General features: G+C 43.6%; 1 protein-coding gene across 4 annotated transcripts; it reads right to left on the bottom strand.

The window, feature by feature from the left end:
* Positions 1-1235: 1235 nt before the first annotated feature.
* Positions 1236-7619, bottom strand: LOC123136769 (uncharacterized). 4 transcript variants are annotated; one of them, XM_044556260.1, is made up of 13 exons: positions 7321-7617; positions 6818-6884; positions 6190-6260; positions 5845-5907; positions 5702-5765; positions 5436-5503; positions 5140-5206; positions 4198-4268; positions 3743-3806; positions 2952-3022; positions 2231-2338; positions 1779-1881; positions 1236-1510 (listed from the first exon to the last, which is right to left on the bottom strand). In XM_044556260.1, the coding sequence occupies exons 4-12, from the start codon at positions 5857-5859 to the stop codon at positions 1789-1791; spliced, it is 621 nt and encodes a 206-aa protein (XP_044412195.1). In that variant the 5' UTR covers positions 5860-5907; positions 6190-6260; positions 6818-6884; positions 7321-7617; the 3' UTR covers positions 1236-1510; positions 1779-1788. The 4 variants fall into 4 exon arrangements, 3 of the variants coding, with proteins under 3 accessions (XP_044412195.1, XP_044412193.1, XP_044412194.1); XM_044556258.1 differs by lacking the exon at positions 5845-5907 and having other exon boundaries at positions 7321-7398; positions 7504-7609; XM_044556259.1 differs by lacking the exon at positions 5845-5907 and having other exon boundaries at positions 7321-7619.
* Between the last annotated feature and the right edge of the window lie 20048 nt (positions 7620-27667).

Here is a 27667-nt window from a genome sequence, read left to right as displayed (position 1 = left end):
TGTCCTAAACAAAATTTCCGATGTTTTCATATAGTTAAAACCTACTATCAACTACTCCCTCCGTCCCATAATGTAAGACGTTTTTTGACACTAGTGTACTAGTGTCAAAAAACATCTTACATTATGGGACAGAGGGAATACTTAACAATTGGAGATACACAGATGTTTATAGTCGTAATCTGTGTCATGGATAATGAAGTGGAAGTATTGTGTGTGCAACGACAAAGTCTTTATTTAATGACAACATTGAAATAGGGCGAAAGATCCTCTTGTTTGTTCTCTTGAACTCTTTTGGCCTTTTGGGGCTATTTTGAAATTATAATCATAAGTTGTTCATACTTACAGTATGGTATGAACATTTAATTGCGGTAAATGGACTAGCAAGCAACTGAATGGGATAATGCTATTTTTAGAAATTTTACTGATTTCACAGGAATGGTCTCATTAAATTTCTGAATATTCGATTATGCTTCTAAGCTAGATACTCAAACTAATATGATAAGTTCTAAAAAAAATTGTTGCATCATCTTCGGTGAAGGTTGTATGAATGGTTTCTCATGTCAAATCAAGGTGTCTCGAAGCGGACACCGTGCGGCAAGCAGTGTACTGATAGGTGCAAAGTATGGTTCTTCATACATCTCAGCTTGATATCCACCATGCTTCTTTATTTAGACCCTCGTGTTGCTAAAACTTATATTTCAACCCATGTACTCAAAATAACTTCATGTGTGCTAAAACATGCATATACTATGTTAGTTGTATCATTTGTCTAAACGGTTATTCATATCTGGTTGCTTGGCGGGCACCGCGCGGTAAGTTGCCCCACCTATCTAGTACCCTAAATTCCTGATCCAACCAATGGAAGGAAGAAGGTTTTTTTAACTGAATGGAAGGAAGTTTCTTACTTGCACACCAGTTCTCTTTCTCTTAGAAAAACGAGTTTGTCCCTTCTTCCTTGTGAGGGACAACGTTGGATTGGGTTGGGCTACAGACTACTATTAGTAATAAGACAAGCAACCATGCCCAGCAATCAATACAAGTTTGTCCAAAAATAAGCAATCAATACAAGTGTTGGTCTATAAGTTTCTTTCACATTCTATTGCTCATACGAGTACCTACCAGGAATCATACAGAATAACATATAATAAACATGGACATAGAGATCGTTCAACCAGCAGGTAGCACATATACACTTGTCTAGCATCGTTAAAACAGGACAAAGTCAAAAAATGCAATGATAGAAGATATGCATAGCTGCTCATATGTCATATCGTAGCCTCAAAACTCTCAGGGAAACGATGATGCCAAAGGACAAAATTGTTCCAGGGACAGGGTAAAAATGTCCAAAATGCTATTTCAATTTAAAATATAAATGTAGAGATATGCTTGGCTACTTATATGGCATATCTCGCAGTCTCAAAACTCTCCAGAAGGCAAGTACCCAAAGTCGATCCACACTGTATCTTGCACGCACCAATACCCTCGTGTCTCCAGCATCTCGTCTTGTTTCCTGCAATATGCTCAATGTGCTTAAAGTTTTACTCATCAATTTTGAAAACTAAAAACTCTCTACGAAATGCTATCCAAAGAAAATATTGGTAACTGGAATGAAGGCCAAATCTTTAAAACTTGTCTATTTAGTTCTGATCTGTTAATTAATATCCATTTGTGGCATCGACAAACAATTAGTAACTGTGTTGAGACAGAAGAAATAACTGATGGGCCAACAAGCACGGTACAACACATACATCAACAGTTGAATCGTGTTCAGAAAATACCAGGGGATGATTAATGTCCATCTTGAGTATGATCATATGCAGATGCTGTATAAAATTCCTCCCACGGGGTAAAAGGCTCCAGTGATGACTCGTTGTCATTAGTCTGTTCAAAGTAAAGTTGCTATTACTTACTTAGTCATGTAAATGGAATGCAGCAGTAAGAAGGTTATCGTCAAGCCAAAAACCTAACTGGTAAAATTTCTCAAGAATGATGTAGGCTTAGCTTAGCTCTTATAATGTTTTGTATCAGAAAACATCATGTCGCTTCACTAGTAATTTGGTTAGCTCAACTCAGAGGTCAAGGTAAGATCAGGACTAGCAGTGTTCACTCGGGGTTTCAAGGAAATGATACCATATCATTGCTACAGGGGATTTAAAATATAACTAGAACAAGCAGGTAGAAAATTGATACTATTTAAGAAGCGAAAATAGACAAGAGGTACTGTACATACCATGTTAGTTTCCCATGTCATACAATACATGTTATCATTCAGAGGGTAACTGTTGGATGGCAGAGTCATCTGTGTTTCTGTTTCAGCATGATAGTGCTTTCCAGAACTCTGCAAATAAAGGGCAATGATCAGGATTACTTCCTAGATTTTCAATACATACGCTCGCTACCATACAGTAAAAATAAATATGAATGGTCAAGCATGACTACAAGGTATAAAGTTACATACTGCAAAGCATAAGTTTTCTCTACTGGAGAAGGGCATGCATTGCTGGTTCTCTCTTTGAGCTAGCAAGACTTGTAGGGCAACACATGGGGTTGAGATAATATCACTTGACAATATTTTCAGTAATCTTATAACATGTTACGAACGGGATGCACAATATCTAATGTGTCTGTAGGCTAGTAGTCCTCCGTGCTAACAGCCTCATTCTACCTTCTCAAATCGAATTGCATGGTGTTTACCTCAGTGCACCAGAACATCGAAGGACTTGATACCTTAGTTCGCAACACGATTTCTGAATTAAGTTTTCCTATCTAACTCCACAACCAGCAAACCAATGAAAGCATGTAAGAACCAAAATTGACTTAATAAAACATCTTTATCTCTTAATACTGGAGAATAAAACTTAAGTTATCACATGTAGGTAAACATAGTGGCTACACAAAAGTTCAACTCTAGGAGTATCTTGTTCTAGTTTGTGAATGGAAAATTCAATTACATCACTGTTAGGAACTGGATTAGTGGTGCAGTCAGGCTGTGAACCATTCACGAATCTAGAAATATTGCAAGCTGCAAACAGGGTAAGTAAAAAGTCAATAAATATCCAACTTAAGACAATGTAATTCAATAAGCCCAAATGCAGAGTATTGAAACTATTGTACATAGCACAAGTGCACAACTACTGCCAGAACTGTGCAGTCCAATTAATTCATGCAGAGAATAGTATAACAATAATTGTATCTTATGACTAACCAGGATTCTACATTGGGTTGATCGCTTAATTATATTCATTATCATTCTGTAATGATTAAGTTTGATCATGACATGGAAACACATCTATGTGTGGGTCTATAAATCAATGCAAGTTTATTTTAGTTAGATATTAGATCCCCCTCTACCACCAAGATATCTGGACACGTAATTAACTTGTTATGTTGTTAACAAATATTATGTTGTGAAGCATTTTATATTGCGTGCAAATATTAGATGTCCCAGTAAAAATAATAGTAATGATAATACAAGAATCGAGCTTCTTTCATATGGAATCGACCCTTTTTTCACATCACATTATTAGGTAATATAGGCCAAATCAGCTCTTTTCTGTGCCAAGAAGATCATTATTCCATGAATAGAAAATACTGGCTATTCATTTCAACTGTCAAAATAATACCCTAATCAGCACTCATGTGTGCCTATCCATGAATCAGGTAATATAGAACAAATCAGCGCTTTGGGTACCAAGAAGATCATTATTCGGAGAACAAATAATAATCTCTTATGAATACCTACCTAAATACTGTCCCTCATGCTGCACTGCCATCTGTTCTGCTTGATTTGCTCCCAGAATGTTTGTCTGAACAAAAAGGGTGAGTTCAACATTGAGTAAGCAATCTTGTTCAATGGTGTATTGAAATAAATGGAGATCGTAAGATTAAGATTATAGTACTATACAAGTTGGTATGTACGTATGCTAGTGCTGCTAATACTCTCTTCCGTCCAAATTACATTTTCTGGATCCATGTACACATGAGATGTATAGAGTAAACGCCTTTGTTCTCTAATGCATTTTCATCTCACTTACTCTATTACCAATAGGCAAATTAATGACAAATATGTTTCATCAAAATTTACTAACTGGAACTTCTTCTGCCTTTAAAAGAGATGGTACCTACAATTTAGAGGTTTATGTGGGTACATATATATGTAGGCACTAATAACTTGTGCTAGTATGAAAGGACAGTTACCCCACTGTTAGAAGACAGATTATTGGTGTAATAAACATGTGAACCATCCATAAATCCACCAACACTGGGCTCTGCACGAAAGTTAGTAAAGCATGTAATTTTCTTGCCAATGTAAGACCATACAACTTAATATGCCACAACGCAGAGAATTAGAGCTATTTTACATAGCCCAAATTAAACTTCACGATATAGGAGGACAGAGAAAAACAATATGGCTATCTTATGACAGGTAAACCGCTTAGTTTATTATCCTGCAGTGATTAGTTTATGTTCAATTATTCAGATAGCAGATGTCTCTACTATACATCTAGACTTTTGGAGGTTGTGTTTTACCATACTAACACTTACGAAGCCTTTTATCCCAAACAAGTTGGGGTAGGCTAGATATGAAACCCTTTCACGAGGACTTCCCAGGAGGTCACCCATCCTAGTACTACTCTCGCCCAAATGGGTTTCATACCCAAAAGACTGGCTAGTTTTTACGTTGGCTCGCCAAGCCTATCACAACCCTTAGATATGAAACCCTTTCACGAGGACTTCCTAGGAGGTCACCCATCCTAGTACTATTCTCGCTCAAATGGGTTTCATACCTATGGGACTGGCTAGTTTTTACGTTGGCTCGCCAAGCCTATCACAACCCTCCTCCTTTACCCGGGCTTGGGACCGGCTATGCCTAGAAGACATAGGCGGAGTTTGTTTTACCATACTAACTTTAAACAAAAATAATAATATTGGGGATAATATCAGTCATGGGGGTACATAAATTCTAAGTAATAAGATCAAGTAACAGATCACCTACCACTTCTATTCATATTGGATTAACAAGGAACAGGCATAGGAATATAAAATGAGGGCTTTCTATGTACCTAGATCCAAGATCAGTATTGCAATAAAACATTGGTGCCTATTTCAGTTAAACTGTCAATTATGATCTATGGGTACCTGGATGAACTGGTTCAAAATATTGCTCCATAGGCAGGTTTGATTGGTTTCCTCCCATAAACAATCCCTGAAAGAAGAGAGTTGATTCAGCATTGACCATGCATGCAATCTTTTTCAGCAGTTTTTCAAATTAAATTAAGAATCATAGTAATGTTGTTAACTCACTTGTACAAAAAGGAGTGGAACCAACTTAAAGGTAAACGTTGGTACGTTGATATGTCAGAAAATATACATGTTACACATGAAACTGAGATATAGGCAAGAGTAACTTATATTGGTATGAAAGGACCAGTTACCTCAGTATTAGAAGCTAGATTGATGGTGTAATCAGCATGTAGACCATTTGTAAGTCCAACATGGGGGTCTGCAAGCATGTAATTTTTTGCCAGTGTAAGAAAGACAATGCAATTAAATATACCACATCGCAGAGAATTGAGGCTATTACATATAGCCCAGATCAAATTCCATGATATAGGAGGGCAGAGAAAAACGATATGGCTATCTTATGACTGATGAATAAGGGTATTTGGTGAACAAACAATACCCTCCTATGAATACCCACCTAAATATTGTCCCTCGTGCTGCATTGCCATTTGATCTACTTGAATTGCTCCCAGAATGTTTCTCTGAAACAAAAAAGGTGAGTTCAACATTGAGTAAGCAATATAGTTCAGCGATGTTTCAAATAAATTGAGATCATAGTACCATAAAAGTTGCCATGTACGTATGCTACTGCTGCTAACACTCTTCCCGTCCAAATTACCTTTTCTGAATCCATGTACACATGACATGTAAAGAGTAAAATCCTTAGTTCTTAACATGATTGTTAAGTCTATTCTCAACTCTCTTACTCCATCACCAATAAGCAAATTAATGACAAATATGTGTCACCAAAATTTACTAACTAAAACTTATTCTGCCTTTACAGAAGATAGTACATACAACTTAGAGGTGCACATAGGTCCGTATATATGTAGGCAAATATACAGGTTACACATGAAATTGAACTCTAGGAAGGAATAACATGTACTGGTATGAAAGGATAGTTACCCCACTGTTAGGAGCTGGATTATTGTCGTAATCAACATGTGGACCATTCATTAATCCAGCAACAGAGGGGTCTGCAAGGAGGGTAGTAAAGCATGTAATTTTTCTGCCAGTACAACTTAATATGGCAGAACACAGAGAACTGGAGCTATTATACATAGCCCATATTAAATTCCACAATATATGAGGACAGAAACAAACAAGTGATATGGGTATCTTGTGACTGATAAAACACTTAGTTCAATATCACTCTGCAGTGATCGATTTATGTTCGATCATGTATTAGGATAGTAGATATCTCTAACATACATCTGGAGTTCTAGACATATGAGTTCTTACCTTATTAACTTCAAAAAAAATTATATATATTGCAGACAATGTACACCATGGGGTTTTTAATTTGTCTGCAGCAATTAAATGTACCAGTACAGAAATGCTAAGTAATACAATCAAGTAACAGGTCAATGGACCACTTTTTCATTTTCAAGAATAAGGTACAGACAAGATGTATAAAATCAAGGATTTCTATGTACCTAGATGGAAGAACATTATTATTCCAATAAACATATAGTTGGTGCCTAATTGACTTAAAACTGTTGAACGAAGCCCATCAATTGTGATGTACAGATACCTTGATAAATTGGTGTCGCTTGTTGCCCCACCTGCAGGTTTGCCTGATTTCTCCAAGGAAAGCATCCCTGAAAGAAGAGAGTAGATTCATCGCTGACTATGCTTGCATCTTATATGTTCCAAATTATATTATTCAGATCATTGCAATGGTGTCAAGCTCATTTCTAGCAAAACAGAGTGGAATCAATTTCGTTTTTTCAATACAGCAGCGGAATCAATTTAGTTTTTTTTTTAGGAATCAATTTAGTTTTTTGGCTTGTGGAATGAATATTGAAGGTAGCACGAGCAGGTGAACACCACATTACAACAACGGAAATAATCTCATGAGGTTCAACCTCTTGCTAGAATCCTATGGAACCAAGGGTGTAGAATACAATCGACATAAATGATGGTGATCGTCGTCATAAATAAAATTTCCGACTGACTAAATCCCTGCAGAATTGGTATAAAAAACATATGGATCCACATGCGTAGACACAATTTTCGATGACAGAATTTGTTTACCTGGCACATGTATTCCCTCAGATCCCGAAGACTATCACGATAGTCCGTCGGATGCAGCACGCAGATAGCAACTCGGGGCTAGAAATGAAAACAAACACGAAAGACCAGCATTTTTTTTTTCTTGTTTCATACATAGATGGATTTCACCACTGATTCACTTTAGAAGGAACTGCATCGCCCCACCAGATCCTCGCCGCCGCCATGAGTTGGGGATGGGTGGCTTGGCCGGCGGCGGCGGCGGCGACCCTAACACGAATCGGTTGGGACGAGCCTTTTTTTTTTTGAGAAATATCGGTTGGGACGAGCCAGGATGGTATGTTAGTGGCTAGGCTTGGGCTGGGCTCGTGGAGAAACCAGTTAGGGCCTGGAGTCCGACGAGGCCCGTGAGCGTGAGCACCACTGAAATTCTTTTTCTTTAATAAAAAAATATAGTTCCAAGAAAACAAAATACTCCCTCTGTCTCAACAGAGTAATGCTACATCCACACGTTCAAAAAAAAAAAGAGTCATACTACATCCACGGGCACTTATGAATTTTTTACGGGGTGGCCGGAGCACCCACCAGTTAAATTGAGGGGGGGGGCAGGTTAATTAGTTTTTTAGACCAATATATAAAAACCGGATAATTCAGCCGGCCCGTAACACTCCGTATCAGGTAGCCCGTGAGTCACAAAAATTATTGGTCTCAAAATATAGGACTTCTTTGACACTACTCGTTTTGTAGATGTCCACATCAGAAATGTCAAGGTTGAAATGAAACTTAAAATCGGTCATCCGGCTCAACATTTATGATGGTTCATAACGATCTGCCACACACTGTATTGGTGGGAAGAGTCGGAAAGCAACACATGGTATATAACCTTAAAAGAGAAAAGGGAAATACTGTACGAGGGCGCGTGTTAGCCAGGACCATTAACAAGCATGCCAAAACCATGCATGCACTCTTTTTTTCCTTCTCACGCTGATATGGCAGTATATGTGGGATTTAGATGAGGTTAAAGGGCACGAGGTTTCAACAAATTAGATGTGATTAAACATATTATAATGTTATGTATACGTACCTTGAGGTTCATTGCGAGGTGAAACTCAAAAGCTGTGAATTTGTTCTCCCCGGATCTGGGCGTGTTTGCGCTTTTGAAGTAGATTTTGTTGAGCACGACGTCGTGTCCTATCTTGACGGTACTCTTGCTGGCCCATGAACCACCTCCAGCTCCCAGCGCCTTCCTGCTAATGGAGGACCTCCGCTGAATGGTGATTAGCGTGAAAAACACATTGGCTCCTTCCAGCCGAGCATCTTTGTCCCAGTTCTCTTTCAGAAGCCCGCCTGCATATATACGCATGTGTGAGTGGACAATGGTAGCCAACACCTGCAAATCAGCTAGTATACTTACTTTTCTCCTGCCAAGCCGGGAAAGAGTGGTACATGCGGGTCCAGGGGATCTCTTCGTCGTCGAACATGAACAGCAGTTCTCCGACAGCTTCGATGGTCGCGGCATGGATGCTGTCCCCTCCGCCGCTGCCCACGATACAGGTCACAAGCCTATCTCTTTCAGCTAACAAAGCACGGGGGGAGACGATTTCGACGCCGGCGTCATTTTGCGCCGCCATAGCCTCACTAATGTTGCTCGACCTCTTCCTTCTCGATCGGCCTGCTCTTCTGAAGTGGGACTGGGATTATAGCTCCGCAATCTCCCTCCCTGCCGCCGTTTATATTAGGCATTGTTACAACGCGACGGGCAATGCGGGGAACGTGTCCCTGTCGGGACGAGCCACAGGCCCGCAAATAGACTGGCTAAGGCCCAATGGGAGATGCTTAGAGAAGATGCTTAGAGAAATAAACCAGGCTTTTCTTAAGCACCGGTGCTTACTTGTACAGGATAGACGCCGTGTAGAAATAGACACCGGTGCTTAAGAGAAGTCTAGTTTATTTTTTTAAGCATCTCCCTAAGCATCTCCCATTGTACAAGGCCTAAGTTTATTTTTTGGCGAGTTTGCTTTGGGCACTACGTGTGCATTTTTTTTTGGGTAGATTGTGCATTTGTTTCTCTTGTACAATATGAAATGTTTAATATCATCAAAACCAATTGTCCGATGTGGAGGTTGATCCATTTGAATACTTGCATTCTTCATGGTGACAGCTTTGAAAACAAAACAGATCGGTGAACATTGTTAGGCCTCTGGCAGTAAGTATATATGGTCAACAGATTGGTGAACATTATCTGACTATGATCCAGTTCGCCATTTCCAGCATCCATGTGTTCCTTTCAACACATTTTTACGGTCTTGTAATTATGTGTTACGTATTTTCTGTGCATGCATGTAATTGAACAAGTGTTCTCTACGCGCTGCTGACAAGTAGCACATCTGGAGATTACATCGAAAGAAAACGCTACCTGGATGTACTCGCTTTGTTGTTGGATTCCGCACCCCGAAATCGCTTTCCCATCCTTTTTAAATCCTCTTCCTCTGGCCATAAAAAATAAAGGACAACACTAACGTCCACACGTGTGGTGGGAGCCAGACCTGCCCACACGCCCTATAGCATACAGACTACATCATGTCACCGCATGCATGTGGAAATCTTTTTGATTTTCAGTTTTTGAAATGTTGTATCTCTTAAATAAAAAAAATTTGATTGAAGATCCGTTTTCGCCATTAAATCCCTCGCGACGAGATCTTCAAAACTAGATCTCATATCAATATATTTCGATGAATTTTTTTTATTAAAAGTTGTCATGTCTATTGCACATGAATTGCCATGATGTTTACACTAAAGTTGCCATGTTATGTTTCAGCTATTTTCTTTTATATTAAAAGGTAATTTTTGACATATTATAAAATGGAGAATTAAGAAACTAGACTTGCCATGCACCATAAACTAAATTTGTCATGATACATGCATTTAAAATTGTCATGGTTCATGCAAAAAAATATTTTCATGGTCAAAGTACTGGAATTGCCATCATCAAAACTAAAATTGACATGATCTACAAACTAAAATTGCCACATGGCAACTTTAGTTTAAGCATCATGGCAACTACTGTGTAAACATCATGGCAACTTTTGGGCAAAAAAAAATTCGTCGAAACATATTAACATGGGGTCTAGTTTTGAAGATCTCGTCGAGACGGATTTAATGGTGAAAACGGATTTTTAATTCGCTTTTTTAATTAGGAGATAAAACATTTTTAAGCCAAAAACCAGAAAGATTTCTGCTGATGCATCTGTTCATACGTGGCAAAATGAGTGGTGATGAAGGCGTGTGGGCGATATGCAAACGCCCACCCGTGTGAGCGTTAGTTTTTCCGAAAATAAATAAACCATATCTTCTCCCGTCAAACATCACTCTTTTCAAACCCCCCACCTAGTCAAAACGATTCATGAAAAAAGCTAATTCTCTGACAGAGACTAATGCTGAAAAAGTCACCATCAAAATAAACAGTTTTGGCATGGAACGTGGAGATCATTAGCCCGACTACTACACCATGTTGACGTTTCATTGGCTTGAGAATGTTTGGCAAACTCCAAGCATAGGGAAACATATGATCAGCAGATAATGTTAGACTCGGTAGATAATATACGATGTCCTGCAACAACAACAAAAAGTTCAACTTTCAATTATGTAGCTCCTCTCCTACGAGTCGTCGTAGTTCGTAAGGGATACGTGAGTTGTATGGGTTGCACAATGTTTGCGGTAGCTAATGTTTGGGTCATCTCCCCTCCCCCGTGCGGCGGCGCCGTCCCGCACCGGGGAGCCCCCCGCCCTCCTCCTACAGCCGCGCCTCACCTCCGCTCCCCTCCGCCGCCGTCGCCCGGGGCGTCATAGGGCAAAGCCCTTGTGGCGTGGCGGCGGTGGCAGTTTTCTCCTCGGATCTCGATCTGGTTGAGAGGCGGCGCTCCTTTCCGGCCAGATCGGTGGCGTTGGCGCAAATCGGCGGCAACATGGATGTGGTGCGCGATGGCAGTGGAGGACGGCACTAGCAACGGTGAATCTGGCCTTGACTCAGTTGGGCTAATTCGTTGTGCTACCGATCTCAATCGCCGTCAGCGGTGCACTGCTCCTGGATTTGATCTGCAACACGAGGATGTCTGGGGCGCTGGCCCTAGGCTTGGTGGTCGTGGCCTTCTTGTTCGTCGAAGTTGGTCGGTCGGTTGGCTGTGCTTGCATGGTCATGGCGGCGGAGGTCGCACTGGCCGGCGACTTGGCCGGTCGGCGGCGGCGGAACATGGCCGGTGGCAGCGGCAATGTTCTGTCTGGATCCCAGGGCGGCGGCCCTGGATGGTGGCGGACGGTGAAGCTAGGGCTTCCCATGGCGGCATGGCGTGGTGCAGTCCCTGTCCAAGGCGGATCTGTGACGGCGATCTGATCTACGGATTAGTTCGGATCTGATACGGTGACGAGCACGCGGGATCCATCTCGGCGGCTCTTGCGGCTTGGCGAGGCGGGGTGGGAGCCCTCCTCCTAGGCTCCAGTGGTGGCACACTCAGGCAGTGGCTTGTGTGCCAGGGCTCCTACGATGGCACTGTTGTTGCGGTTGGTCGCCAGATCTAGGTGGCTAGATCTGGGGCTTTGAAGGCGGTCCAGACGATGCACAAGTTGTCGGGTCGACTACTTGGGACGGATCCGGGTGAAAACCTGGTCTTCGGTCGATGGCCGGAGCCGGTGATGATGATGCCCTTATCATCGTTTCCTTCATGAAGGCATCATCGAGGTGAAGCTCCCAGCTCCACTCAATACCTCCGGGGAAAACCCTAGATCAGCTGATCGGATGTTGGCGGCAATCATGTGTCGTTACCCCTTGGGGGCGACATTTTTGGAGGTGCACTCGTTCTCGCGGGACCAGCGGACGGTTTCTTTGGTGGAGCGGTGCTTCATCCTACACATTGATGGCGACAGATCTCAACGGCGTGGCGCAGTGCAGATTCGGCGTTCGATGTGCGAGGATGGACTCGCACAGGAGGACGACGCAATCTGGCGTCGTGGTGGCGTCGATGTTGGAAATATTCCCTAGAGGCAATAATAAAATGGTTATTATTATATTTCCTCGTTCATGATAATTTTCTATTATTCATGCTATAATTGTGTTATTCGGAAATTGTAATACATGTGTGAATACATAGACCACAACATGTCCCTAGTGAGCCTCTAGTTGACTAGCTCGTTTATCAATAGATGGTCATGGTTTCCTGACCATGAACATTGGATGTCATTGATAACGGGATCACATCATTGGGAGAATGATGTGATGGACAAGACCCAATCCTAAGCATAGCACAAGATCGTGTAGTTCGTTTGCTAGAGCTTTTCCAATGTCAAGTATCATTTCCTTAGACCATGAGATCGTGTAACTCCCGGATGCCGTAGGAGTGCTTTGGATATACCAAACGTCACAACGTAACTGGATGACTATAAAGGTATACTACAGGTATCTCCGAAAGTGTCTGTTGGGTTGACACGGATCGAGACTGAGATTTGTCACTCCGTATGACGGAGAGGTATCTCTGGGCCCACTCGGTAATGCATCATCATAATGAGCTCAAAATGACTAAGTGGTTGGTCACGGGATCATGCATTACGGTGCGAGTAAAGTGACTTACCAGTAACAAGATTGAACGAGGTATTGGGATACCGACGATCGAATCTCGGGCAAGTAACGTACCGATTGACAAAGGGAATTGTATACGGGATTACTTGAATCCTCGACATCGTGGTTCATTCGATGAGATCACCGTGGAACATGTGGGAGCCAACATGGGTATCCAGATCCCGCTGTTGGTTATTGGCCGGAGAGTCGTCTCGGTCATGTCTGCATGTCTCCCGAACCCGTAGGGTCTACATACTTAAGGTTCAGTGACGCTAGGGTTGTAGAGATACTAGTATGCGGTAACCCTAAAGTTGTTTGGAGTCCCAGATGAGATCCCGGACGTCACGAGGAGTTCTGGAATGGTCCGGAGGTGAAGAATTATATATAGGAAGTCCAGTTTCGGCCTTTGGGAAAGTTTCGGGGTTCATCGGTATTGTACCGGGACCACCGGAAGGGTCCCGGGGGTCCACCGGGTGGGGCCACCTATCCCGGAGGGCCCCATGGGCTGAAGTGGGGAAGGGAACCAGCCCCTGGTGGGCTGGTGTGCCCCCTTGGGCTTCCCTTGCGCCTAGGGTTGGAAACCCTAAGGGTGTGGGGGGGGGGGATGCCCCACTTGACTTGGGGGGCAAGTCCCCCCTTGGCCGTCGCCCCCCCCTCCCCCTTGATATGGGATCCCTAGGGGGCCGGCGCCCCCCCAGGGCCCCTATATAAAGAGGGGGAGAGGAAGGGCTGCGCACCCCTGCTCCTGGCGCCTCCCTCTCCCTCCGCAACACCTCTCCCTCTCGTAGAGCTTGGCGAAGCCCTGTCGAGATCGCCGCTACTTCCACCACCACGCCGTCGTGCTGCTGGATCTCCATCAACCTCTCCCTCCCCCTTGCTGGATCAAGAAGGAGGAGACGTCTTCGCCAACCGTACGTGTGTTGAACGCGGAGGTGCCGTCCGTTCGGCACTAGGATCTTCGGTGATTTGGATCACGGCGAGTACGACTCCGTCAACCCCGTTCTCTTGAACGCTTCCGCGCGTGATCTACAAGGGTATGTAGATGCAATCCTCTCTCTCATTGCTAGATGACTCCATAGATTGATCTTGGTGAAGCGTAGAAATTTTTTATTTTCTGCAACGGTTCTCCAACAGTGGCATCATGAGCTAGGTCTATGTGTAGTTTCTATGCACGAGTAGAACACAAACTTGTTGTGGGCGTAGATGTTGTCAATTTTCTTGCCACTACTAGTCTTATCTTGTTTCGGCGGCATCGTGGGATGAAGCAGCCCAGACCGACCTTACACGTACGCTTACGTGAGACAGGTTCCACCGACTGACATGCACTAGTTGCATAAGGTGGCTAGCGGGTGTCTGTCTCTCCCACTTTAGTCGGATCGGATTCGATGAAAAGGGTCCTTATGAAGGGTAAATAGAAATTGGCATATCACATTGTGGTTCTACGTAGGTAAGAAACGTTCTTGCTAGAAACCTATAGAAGCCACGTAAAAACATGCAACAACAATTAGAGGACGTCTAACTTGTTTTTGCAGCATATGCCTTGTGATGTGATATGGCCAAAAGGATGTAATGAATGAAATATATGTGATGTATGAGATTGATCATGTTCTTGTAATAGGAATCACGACTTGCATGTCGATGAGTATGACAACCGGCTGGAGCCATAGGAGTTGTCTTTATTTTTGTATGACCTGCGTGTCTTTGAATAATGCCATGTAAATTACTTTACTTTATTGCTAAACAGGTTAGCCATAGAAGTAGAAGTAATCGTTGGCGTGACAACTTCATGAAGACACGATGATGGAGATCATGATGATGGAGATCATGGTGTCATGCCGGTGACAAAGATGATCATGGCGCCCCGAAGATGAAGATCAAAGGAGCAATATGATATTGGCCATATCATGTCACTATTTGATTGCATGTGATGTTTATCATGTTTTCCCTTATAATAATTTCAAGAAAGTGTTCCCCCTAACTGTGCGCCGTTGCGAAAGTTCGTTGTTTCGAAGCACCACGTGATGATCGGATGTGATAGATTCTAACGTTCACATACAACGGGTGTAAGATAGATTTACACATGCAAAACACTTAGTTTGACGAGCCTAGCATGTACAGACATGGCCTCGGAACACAAGAGACCGAAAGGTCGAACATGAGTCGTATGGAAGATACGATCAACATGGAGATGTTCACCGATGATGACTAGTCCGTCTCACGTGATGATCGGACACGGTCTAGTTGAGTCGGATCATGTATCACTTAGATGACTAGAGGGATGTGTAATCTGAGTGGGAGTTAATTAAATAATTTGATTAGATGAACTTAATTATCATGAACTTAGTCTAAAAACCTTTGCAAAATGTCTTGTAGATCAAATGGCCAACGCTCATGTCAACCTCAACTTCAACGCGTTCCTAGAGAAAACCAAGCTGAAAGATGATGGCAGCAACTATTCGGACTGGGTCCGGAACCTAAGGATCATCCTCATAGCTGCCAAGAAAGCATATGTCCTAGAAGGACCGCTAGGTGAAGCACCCATCCCAGAGAACCAAGACGTTATGAACGCTTGGCATGCTTTACAGCTTAAAACCGGGGCTCCAAAAGCGTTTTGAGCAACACGGAGCATATGAGATGTTCGAAGAGCTAAAAATGGTTTTCCAAGCTCATGCCCGTTCGAGAGATATGAAGTCTTCGACAAGTTCTACAGTTGTAAGATGGAGGAAAATAGTTCTGTCAGTGAGCACATACTCAAAATGTCTAGGTTGCACAACCGCTTGTCCCAGCTGGACATTAACCTCCCGGACGAGGCGGTCATTGACAGAATCCTTCAGTCGCTCCCACCTAGCTACAAGAGCTTTGTGATGAACTACAATATGCAGGGGATGGTGAAAACTATTCCTGAAGTATTTTCAATGCTGAAATCAGCAGAGGTGGAAATCAAAAAGGAACATCAAGTGTTGATGGTCAATAAAACCACTAGTTTCAAGAAAGGCTTCAAGAAGGACGGCAAGGGAGTTGCCATGCCCGGTAAGCCAGTTGCCGGGAAGAAGCCAAAGAATGGACCCAAACCTGAGACTGAGTGCTTTTATTGCAAGGGAAAGGGACACTGGAAGCGGAACTGCCCCAAATACTTAGCGGACAATAAGGCCGGCAACACCAAAGGTATATGTGATATACATGTAATTGATGTGTACCTTACCAGTACTCGTAGTAGCTCCTGGGTATTTGAGACCGGTGTGGTTGCTCATATTTGTAACTCAAAACAGGAGCTACGGAATAAGCGGAGATTGGCGAAGGACGATGTGACGATGCGCGTCGGGAATGGTTCCAAGGTCGATGTGATCGCCGTCGGCACGCTACCTCTACATTTACCTACGGGATTAGTTTTAAACCTCAATAATTGTTATTTAGTGCCAGCTTTGAGCATGAACATTGTATCTAGATCTCGGTTAATACGAGATGGCTACTCATTTAAATCCGAGAATATTGGTTGTTCTATTTATATGAGAGATATGTTTTATGGTCATGCCCCGCTGGTCAATGGTTTATTCTTAATGAATCTCAAACATGATGTTACACATATTCATAGTGTGAATACCAAAAGATGTAAAGTTGATAACGATAGTCCCACATACTTGTGGCACTGCTGCCTTGGTCACATTGGTGTCAAACGCATGAAGAAGCTCCATGCTGATGGACTTTTGGAGTCTCTTGATTACGAATCATTTGACATGTGCGAACCATGCCTTATGGGCAAAATGACCAAGACTCCGTTCTCCGGAACAATGGAGCGAGCAACCAACTTATTGGAAATCATACATACTGATGCGTGCGGTCCATTGAGCGTTGAGGCTCGCGGAGGATATCGTTATGTTCTCACTATCACTGACGACTTGAGTAGATATGGGTATGTCTACTTGATGAAACACAAGTCTGAGACCTTTGAAAAGTTCAAGGAATTTCAAAATGAGGTAGAGAATCAACGTGACCGAAAGATAAAATTCTTACAATCAGATCGTGGGGGAGAATATTTAAGTCATGAATTTGGTACGCACTTAAGGAAATGTGGAATCGTTTCACAACTCACGCCGCCTGGAATACCTCAGCATAACGGTGTGTCCGAACGTCGTAATCGCACTCTATTGGATATGGTGCAATCTATGATGTCACTCACCGATTTACCGCTATCATTTTGGGGATACGCTCTAGAGACAGCTACATTCACTTTAAATAGGGCACCGTCTAAATCCGTTGAGACGACACCGTATGAATTAAGGTTTGGTAAGAAACCTAAGCTGTCATTTCTAAAAGTTTGGGGATGCGATGCTTATGTCAAGAAACTTCAACCTGAAAAGCTCGAACCCAAGTCGAAAAAATGTGTCTTCATAGGATACCCCAAGGAAACCATTGGGTATACCTTCTACCTCAGATCCGAAGGCAAGATCTTTGTTGCCAAGAACGGGTCCTTTCTGGAGAAAGAGTTTCTCTCGAAAGAAATAAGTGAGAGGAAAGTGGAACTTGATGAAGTACTACCTCTTGAACCGGAAAGTAGCGCAGCTCAGGAAGATGTTCCTGTGGTACCTGCACTGACTAGAGGAGAATCTAATGATGACGGTCAAGGTACTTTAGATCAAGTTACTACTGAACTTCGTAGGTCCACGAGGACACGTTCCACACCAGAGTGGTATGGGAACCCTGTCCTAGAAATCATGTTGTTAGACAACGGTGAACCTTCAAACTATGAAGAAGCAATGGCAGGCCCAGATTCCAACAAATGGCTTGAAGCCATGCAATCTGAGATAGGATCCATGTATGAAAACAAAGTGTGGACTTTGACAGACTTGCCCGATGATCGGCGAGTGATAGAAAACAAATGGATCTTTAAGAAGAAGACGGACGCGGATGGTAATGTTACCATCTATAAAGCTCGACTTGTCTCTAAGGGTTATCGACAAGTTCAAGGGGTTGACTACGATGAGACTTTCTCTCCCGTAGCGAAGCTGAAGTCCATCCGAACCATGTTAGCAATTGCCGCATACTATGATTATGAAATGGACATCAAAACGGCATTCCTTAACGGCCATCTTAAGGAAGAACTATATATGATGCAGCCGGAAGGTTTTGTTGATCCTAAGAATGCTAACAAGGTATGCAAGCTCCAGCGCTCCATCTATGGGCTGGTGCAAGCATCTCGGAGTTGGAACATTTGCTTTAATGAAATGATCAAAGCGTTTGGGTTTATGCAGACTTATGGAGAAGCCTGCGTTTACAAGAAAGTGAGTGGGAGCTCTGTAGCATTTCTCATATTATATGTGGATGACATACTTTTGATGGGAAATGATATAGAACTTTTGGACAGCATTAAGGCCTACTTGAACAAGTGTTTTTCAATGAAGGACCTTGGAGAAGCTGCTTACATATTAGGCATCAAGATCTATAGAGATAGATCGAGACGCCTCATAGGTCTTTCACAAAGCACATACCTTGATAAGATATTGAAGATGTTCAATATGGATCAGTCCAAGAAGGGGTTCTTACCTGTGTTGCAAGGTGTGAAATTGAGCTCGGCTCAATGTCCGACCACGGCAGAAGATAGAGAAAAGATGTCCTCCCCTATGCCTCAGCCATAGGGTCTATCATGTATGCCATGTTGTGTACCAGACCTATGTAAACCTTGCCGTAAGTTTGGTAGGAAGGTACCAAAGTAATCCCGGCATGGAACACTGGACAACGGTCAAGAATATCCTGAAGTACCTGAAAAGGACTAAGGATATGTTTCTCGTATATGGAGGTGACGAAGAGCTCGTCGTAAAGGGTTACGTCGATGCTAGCTTCGACACGATTTGGATGACTCTAAGTCACAAACCGTATACGTATATATTTTGAATGGTGGGGCAGTAAGCTGGTGCAGTTGCAAGCAAAGCGTCGTGGCGGAATCTACATGTGAAGCAGAGTACATGGCAGCCTCGGAGGCAGCGCATGAAGCAATCTGGATGAAGGAGTTCATCACCGACCTAGGAGTCATACCCAATGCGTCGGGGCCAATCACCCTCTTCTGTGATAACACTAGAGCTATTGCCCTTGCCAAGGAGCCCAGGTTTCAGAAGAAGATCAGGCACATCAAGCGTCGCTTCAACTCCATTCGTGAAAATGTTCAAGGTGGAGACATAGATATTTGCAAAGTGCATACGAATCTGAATGTCGCAGATCCGTTGACTAAACCTTTTCCACGAGCAAAACATGATCAATACCAGAACTCTATGGGTGTTCGATTCATCACAATGTCACTAGATTATTGACTCTAGTGCAAGTGGGAGACTGTTGGAAGTATGCCCTAGAGGCAATAATAAAATGGTTATTATTATATTTCCTCGTTCATGATAATTGTCTATTATTCATGCTATAATTGTGTTATCCGGAAATCGTAATACATGTGTGAATACATAGACCACAACATGTCCCTAGTGAGCCTCTAGTTGACTAGCTCATTTATCAATAGATGGTCACGGTTTCCTGACCATGGACATTGGATGTCATTGATAACGGGATCACATCATTGGGAGAATGATGTGATGGACAAGACCCAATCCTAAGCATAGCACAAGATCGTGTAGTTCGTTTGCTAGAGCTTTTCCAATGTCAAGTATCATTTCCTTAGACCATGAGATCATGTAACTCCCGGATGCCGTAGGAGTGCTTTGGGTGTACCAAACGTCACAACGTAACTGGGTGACTATAAAGGTACTACAGGTGTCTCCGAAAGTGTCTATTGGGTTGACACGGATCGAGACTGGGATTTGTCACTCCGTATGATGGAGAGGTATCTCTGGGCCCACTCGGTAATGTATTATCATAATGAGCTCAAAGTGACTAAGTGGTTGGTCACGGGATCATGCATTATGGTACGAGTAAAGTGACTTGCCAGTAACGAGATTGAACGAGGTACTGGGATACCGACGATCGAATCTCGGGCAAGTAACGTACCGATTGACAAAGGGAATTGTATACGTGATTACTTGAATCCTCGACATCGTGGTTCATTCGATGAGATCATCGTGGAACATGTGGGAGCCAACATGGGTATCCAGATCCCGCTGTTGGTTATTGGCCGGAGAGTCGTCTCGGTCATGTCTGCATGTCTCTCTAACCCGTAGGGTCTACACACTTAAGGTTCAGTGAACCTAGGGTTGTAGAGATACTAGTATGCGGTAACCCGAAAGTTGTTCGGAGTCCCGGATGAGATCCCGAACGTCACGAGGAGTTCCGGAATGGTCCGGAGGTGAAGAATTATATATAGGAAGTCCAGTTTCGGCCATCGGGAAAGTTTCAGGGGTCACTAGTATTGTACCGGGACCACCGGAAGGGTCCCGGGGGTCCACCGGGTGGGGCCACCTATCCCGGAGGGCCCCATGGGCTGAAGTGGGGAAGGGAACCAGCCCCTGGTGGGCTGGTGCGCCCCCCTTGGGCCTCCCCTGCGCCTAGGGTTGGAAACCCTAGGGGTGGGGGGGCGCCCCACTTGACTTGGGGGGCAAGTCCCCCCTTGGCCGCCGCCCCCCCCCCTTGAGATGGGATCTCTAGGGGGCCACCCCCCCTTGAGATGGGATCTCTAGGGGGCCGGCGCCCCCCCGGGGCCCCTATATAAAGAGGGGAGAGGGAGGGCTGCGCACCCCTGCTCCTGGCGCCTCCCTCTCCCTTCGCAACACCTCTCCCTCTCATAGAGCTTGGCAAAGCCCTGCCGAGATCGCCGCTACTTCCACCACCACGCCGTCGTGCTGCTGGATCTCCATCAACCTCTCCCTCCCCCTTGCTGGATCAAGAAGGAGGAGACGTCTTCGCCAACCGTACGTGTGTTGAATGCGGAGGTGCCGTCCGTTCGGCACTAGGATCTTCGGTGATTTGGATCACGACGAGTACGACTCCCTCAACCCCGTTCTCTTGAACGTTTCCGCGCGTGTTCTACAAGGGTATGTAGATGCACTCCTCTCTCTCGTTGCTAGATGACTCCATAGATTGATCTTGGTGAAGCGTAAATTTTTTTATTTTCTACAACGTTCTCCAACAGTCGATGGCAGAGAGACCTGGCACGATAGATGCAACAGTACAGCTCTGAAGATGGATTGGTGGCAGGTGGCTGCGGCAGCCTCATACCCGGCAGGCGTCCTGGTTGAGGAATGAGTTGGACTGGTAGGTGCCCCATACCCGGCAGGCGTCCTGGTTGGGATCTTAGATCTTAGATGTTTAGGTTTGGCTGCGATGTCTGTTTGGTATTAGGCCCAAACTATCATCATCCTTTCATCAACTGGATAGGAGTAGCGACAGATGTTGCCTAGATGGTGGCTTTAGCCTTACTGTTGTATGACTTTGTAAGGTCTTGTGTGAATAATTAATAAAATGGATGCATGCATCGTCCAGATACAGAAGTCGGGTGTCCTCCATTTGAAAAAAAAATCACCGCCAGAGACAAAAAAAGTGGAGCGAAAGCGTTAAGAACCAGATAATGTGACTACCATTTATGTACTAGACTACTAGTACAGGACAGGGATCGTCTGACATACTGCAGTGTGCAGTTCGGTCACGGACATGTGGGCCCGTCAACCGGATGGCCCACATGTCAATGACCCAACTGCACCCTCCCGCCCGTCAGGAGAGTTGAGTCCCCTAGTACAACGCTAGTGGGAGGATTAGATGCAACACTGACTGTATTGATCTGAGGGGTAGTATTGTATACATGTAGAAGAGGCAAAACATACGTGTGCTGAACCAACTAGTAGCTGGAAGAAAGAACAAAAATATCCCATGCAAAAAGAAAAGAACAAAAATATCCGCCCTTACATGGCTGGTCAATGACGCTGTTAGCTTTCCCCGCAAAAGATATGACGCTGTTAGCTTGCTCTAAAAATTAAAATAAAAAAACGACCTCTTGGCTGCAGATTTGCGCAGCCATAGCTTCACGATTGTCGCTCCGAAATCTGAAGTGGAATTAGCTCCGCAATCTCCCTCCCTGCCGCCATTTATATTAGATATAATATGGTCACGCTGGGCGATGCGGGGTTGACAGATGCAGTCGGCTGTCCCTATCGGAGAGATAAGCCAAAACTAGACTGAACATGCTACAACCAAAGTGTAAACGCCTTTGGCCAAGTTGACCTATTCAGACGATCACACTAAATTAATAGTCCATTTGCTTTCACTACGGGAATAACTGCTATGCCAACGGCCTTTTGTCGGGGCCATCGGCATAGACATAGACGGAGATATGCCGACGGCCTGCGAGAAGCCGTAGGCATAAAAAGGCCGTCGGCATATCTCAGGCTATGCCGACGGCAGCCATAGGCATAGAACAGCCGCTGACATATCTTCGTCTATGCTAACGGCGTCCGTCGATATAGCGAGGCCGTCGGCACATAGGTGGGCCTGCCGACTCGGGCTCAGAAGGCAGGCTGACGCCGTCAAATCTGTGCCGGCGGCCCTGACAGTGGCCGTTGGCATAGATATTATATGTTTTTTTTACCAGGAAGTGCCACGTGGCAGTACTATGTCGACGGTCATGCTGTAGGCATAGATATTATATGTTTTTAAGTTTTATTTTAATTTTTTAAACTTAAAATTTGATTAATTTAAATCTGACTTATTTAAACTTAAGCATAAACAAAAAAATATATATCGATTTGGGGTAGAATTTTCCATAGATTATGAATATCCAGTATGTTTTTTCTTCAGTATATTAGAAATGTGACCTCATGTACTTTTGCATATAGGTCCTTATAGTTTGTTAAAATCACAACTAATTGATACTTGCATTGATTTTGACAAGTTTATATGTTTTTTATCAGAATCTTGAAATGAATCTTGAAATGATTCTGTTGCTATACTATGTTTCAAATTTTAATAAAGTAAAACCATGTTTGCTTCATATTTACATAAAACACCCTTTTGTTTCGACTTATTGTATATTTTTCATTCCTTGGCCATACGAATGGAACCTTGTGGTTGGTAGGCCCAGACCTTGTTCCGAAGTGTTCTCATGGTCTGACCTATCACAACCACGTCGAGAAGTCCAATGGTCAAAGCTCGTACGACAAAAGTCAAAGGCGTAGATCTTCGGGTCAACTGGTCCAGGGTTAGGCCGGCCGAGGGCCTTGGGAGGGGGGCAGCAATGCCACCAAAGCATCACACCAGGCCCTCACACATGCCGTAAGGTGTGGTGGTATGTATGAAGAGGCAACACGCGACTCCGGGGTGTGGTCCCCCCTCACAGACGACGATGACACCGAAGTAATCCCTCCGCAGTTTTAGTGTTGCGTGAATATTTCTGAAAACTCAGAGCGTGATCAATTGATGAAACTTTTACACAATGCAGACACATGTGATATAAGATGCGTGGCAATTTCTTATATTTTCTAAAGATGTAGGAGTATGTGGAAAAAAAATCCCCGCTACAGATTCTTCTTCGCGTGTCTACGAGTGTGGTCGGCGGCCTTCGGGGGCTAGCAATGCCACCAGATCAATGCGACGGGCCCTCTTACATGTGTGTAAGTGTGGTGGCGAGTGCAAACATCTGGCATGCAGCTTCGGAGTGTGACCCACTTCACGAACGGTGCCGCCGCCGTCACTTCGGAGGGGGGAAACGGCCACATCGGGTCGTCGCAGAGGGGATCTTGTGGTGGGTTGGGCCTAGACCTTGTTCTGAAGTGTTCCCTTGGGCTAACATATCAAAACCAGGTGGATAAGCCCATCGATCAAAGCCCATCTGGTGAAAGTCAAAGGGGTAGATGTACGGGTCAACGGGGCTAGGGTTAGGCCGACCGGCGACCTTAGGGGGTAGCTATGCCACCAAAGCTTTGCACCAGTCCCTTAAGCATGCCTAAAGGTGTGGTGGGATGTTCAAAGAGGCAACATACGACTCCTGGGTGTGGCCCCCCTCATAGACAGCGAAGACACCATAGTAACGTTCTCTAGTTCTGGTGCAGCATGATTATTCTTGAACACTCGAAGCATGATAGAATCATAATTTTTTCACATGGCGTGGGCACATGTGACATAGGATGCATGTCAATTTTTTATATTTTTTGGTGATGCAAAAGTATCTGAACACTTCCCTCTATGCGGATTGTTCTTCGCATGTCTACGAGTGTGGTCGACAACCTTTGGGGGCTAGCAATGCCATTGGATCATCGCTCTGGGCCCTCTTACATGTTTGGAAGTGTGGTGGCGGGTGCCAACACTCTCGGCACGCGGCTCTGGAGTGTAACCCCCTTCACAGACGCCGCCGCCGCCGTCACTTCGGAGGAGGGAAACGGCCACGTCGGGTTGATACGTCCATTTTGCATCATGTTTTCCTACTGTTATTTACAATGTTTTTATGGATAATAATGCTTTATGGAGTAATTCTAATGCCTTTTCTCTCATAATATGCAAGGTTTACACAAAGAGGCAGAATGCTGGCAGCTGGAATTCTGGACTTAAAAGAGCTACGTCAGAGTTACCTATTCTGCGCATTTCCAAATGAGCTGAAAATTTATGGAGAATTGTTTTGGAATATAAATACTGGAGCACATAACTACCGGAGGGGGCAACCCTGGTGAGCACAAGACACCAGGGCGCGCCTGGGCCCCCAGGCGCGCCCTGGTGGGTTGTGCCCTCGTCGGCCCACCTCCGGTGCCCATCTTCTGGTATATAGGTCATTTCGACCTAGAAAAAACCAGAGGGGGACTTTCAAGATGAAGCACCGCCATCTCAAGGTAGAACTTGGGCAGGAGCACTTTTGCCCTCCGGTGGAGCAATTCCGCCGGGGGAACTTCCCTCCCGGAGGGGGAAATCATTGTCATCGTCATCACCAACAACCCTCTCATCTTTGGAAGGGAAATCTACATCAACATCTTCAACAACACCATCTCTCTCTAAAACCCTAGTTCATCTCTTGTGTTCAATCTTTGTACCGGAACATCAGATTGGTACCTGTGGGTGACTAGTAGTGTTGATTACATCTTGTAGTTGATTACTATATGGTTTATTTGGTGGAAGATTTTATGTCAAGATCCATTATGCTATTTAATACCCTTCTGATCTTGAGCATGATTATCATTTGTTAGTAGTTACTTTTTTTCTTGAGGTCACGGGAGAAGTCATGTTGCAAGTAATCATGTGAACTTGATATGTGTTCGATATTTTGATGATAAGTATGTTGTGATTCCCTTAGTGGTGTCATGTGAACGTCAACTACATGGCACTTCACCATATTTGGGCCTAACGGAATGCATTGTGGAGTAGTTATTATATGATGGGTTGCTTGAGTGACAGAAGCTTAAACCCTAGTTTATGCGTTACTTCGTAAGGGACCGATTTGGATCCAAAAGTTTAATGCTATGGTTAGATTTTATCTTAATACTTTTCTCGTAGTTGCGGATGCTTGCGAGGGGGTTAATCATAAGTAGGAGGTTTGTTCAGGTAAGAACAACGCCTAAGCACCGGTCCACCCACATACCAAATTATCAAAGTAGCTAACACGAATCAAACCAACATGATGAAATTGACTAGATAAAATTCCCGTGTATCCTCAAGAATGCTTTGCTTATCATAAGAGACCGTTTTGGCCAGTCCTTTGCCACAAAAGGATTGGGATACCTTGCTGCACTTTATTTACCGTTACCATTACTTGCTCATTCCAAATTATCTTGCTATCAAACTCGTGTTACCGACTATTTCAGTGCTTGCAGAAAATACCTTGCTGAAAACCACTTGTCATTTCCTTTTGCTCCTTATTGGGTTCGACACTCTTACTTACCGAAAGGACTATGATTGATACCCTATACTTGTGGTCATCAAGACTCTTTTCTAGAGTCTTTTCCGGGGAGTGAAGCGCTCTTGGTAAGTGGAAATTGGTAAGGAAAAATTATTATGACGTGCTGAAATTTATTGTCACTTGTTACTATGGAGAACCATCCTTTAAGGGGTTTGTTCGGGGTATCTTCACCTCAACCGGAAGCACAATTTGTTGCCCCTCAATCTACTGCACCCACTGAAAATATTGGTTATGAAATTCCATTGGGTATGATAGAACAACTGCTAGCTAATCCTTATGTAGGAAATGGAACTGAACATCCTGATATGCACTTCATATATGTGGATGAAATTTATGGATTATTTAAGCTTGTAGGTTTATCCAGAGATGAAGCTAAGAAGAAGGTTTTCCCATTATCTTTGAAGGGAAAAACATTGACATGGTATAGGCTATGCGAAGATATTGGATCTTGGAACTGGAATTGATTGACATTGGAATTTCACCCAAAAAATTACCCTATGCATCTAGTTCATCGTGATCAGAATTATATATATAATTTTTGGCCTCGTGAAGGAGAAAGTATTGCTCTATCTTGGGGAGGCTTAAGTTAATGTTATATTCATGCCCCAATCATGAGCTCTCGAGAGAAATTATTATTCAAAATTTTTATGATCGGCTTTCTCGTGATGATCAATCCATGCTCGATACTTCTTGTACTGGTTCTTTTATGAAGAAGACTATTGAATTCAGTTGGGATATTTTAGAAAGAATTAAACACAATTCTGAATATTGGGAACTCGACAAAGGTAAAGAGTTAGGTATTAAGCTTGAGTTTGATTGTGTTAAATCTTTTATGAATACCGATGCTTTTCACAAGTTTAGCACTAAATATGGACTTGACTGAGATATATAGTAGCCTATTTTTGTGAATCCCTTGCTAATCATGTTGATCTCCCTAAGGATAAGTGGTTTAAGTATCATCCCCCTATTAAAGGAGAAATTAAAGAACCGGTCATAGTTAAAGATGAAACGATTATTTACAATGTTGATCCAGTTGTGTCTACTGCTTATATTGAAAAACCACCTTTCCCTGTTAGGATAAAGTAACATGCTAATGTTTCAACTGTGGTTCGAAGAAATAATAGTAGAGCACCTAAACCGGCTCAACAAATTAAAGTAGAACATAGTGTTGCTATGGTTAAAGATATCTTTCTAGAAAATATTGATGGGCTTGTTATTTACTTCTGTGATGAAGCTGCTAGAATTGCTAAACCTGATGAAAAAGATAAACATAGACTTGTTGTTGTCATGCCTGTTGTCTCAGTTAAGATAGGAGATAATTGTTATCATGGTTTATGTGATTTAGGTGCTAGCGTGAGTGCTATTCCTTTTACCTTATACCAAGAAGTTATGAATGACATAACACCCGCTGAGATAGAAGACATAGATGTTACTATTAAACTTGCCAATAGAGACACCATGATACCACTTGGGATTGTTAGAGATGTTGAAGTCTTGTGTGGGAAAATAAAATACCCTACTGATTTTCTAGTTCTTGGTTCCTTACTGTTCGCACACGAACACGTCACTGTGTACCTCCAACGCCGAGGGTGATGCACCACAGCTCACGCCAAAGGAGACTCGTCCGGAAGCATGGTACGCAAGCAATCCGGCGGGTGCTTTTCAGGACCCGAAACCCCACGCGCCCGGGAGGGACCCCATCTAGACGTGCGGCGGCTATGGGCTGGCCTAGGTCGGTTCACCCGCCCCTAGAGCCTCGAGGATCGCTGCTCTTCAGCATGAAGAATGAATGAAGAACGAGAGAGAAAGAACAAGGGAGGGATGTAAAACTAGGGTAAAAGTAGATGAGTTTTGCGATTGTGTATTGTTGTTCAATCGGCCGTCACCTCTTGTCTATATAAGAGGCGGATGGACTTCCCGTACAAGAAAAGGACTTGCCTAGCCATCTAAATCATCAA

The sequence above is a fragment of the Triticum aestivum genome, chromosome 6B (assembly GCF_018294505.1).
Source record: "Triticum aestivum cultivar Chinese Spring chromosome 6B, IWGSC CS RefSeq v2.1, whole genome shotgun sequence".
Taxonomy (NCBI): Eukaryota; Viridiplantae; Streptophyta; class Magnoliopsida; order Poales; family Poaceae; genus Triticum; species Triticum aestivum.
Note: the sequence above shows the minus strand (reverse complement) of the source record. Positions and strands in the feature narration are given on the sequence as shown.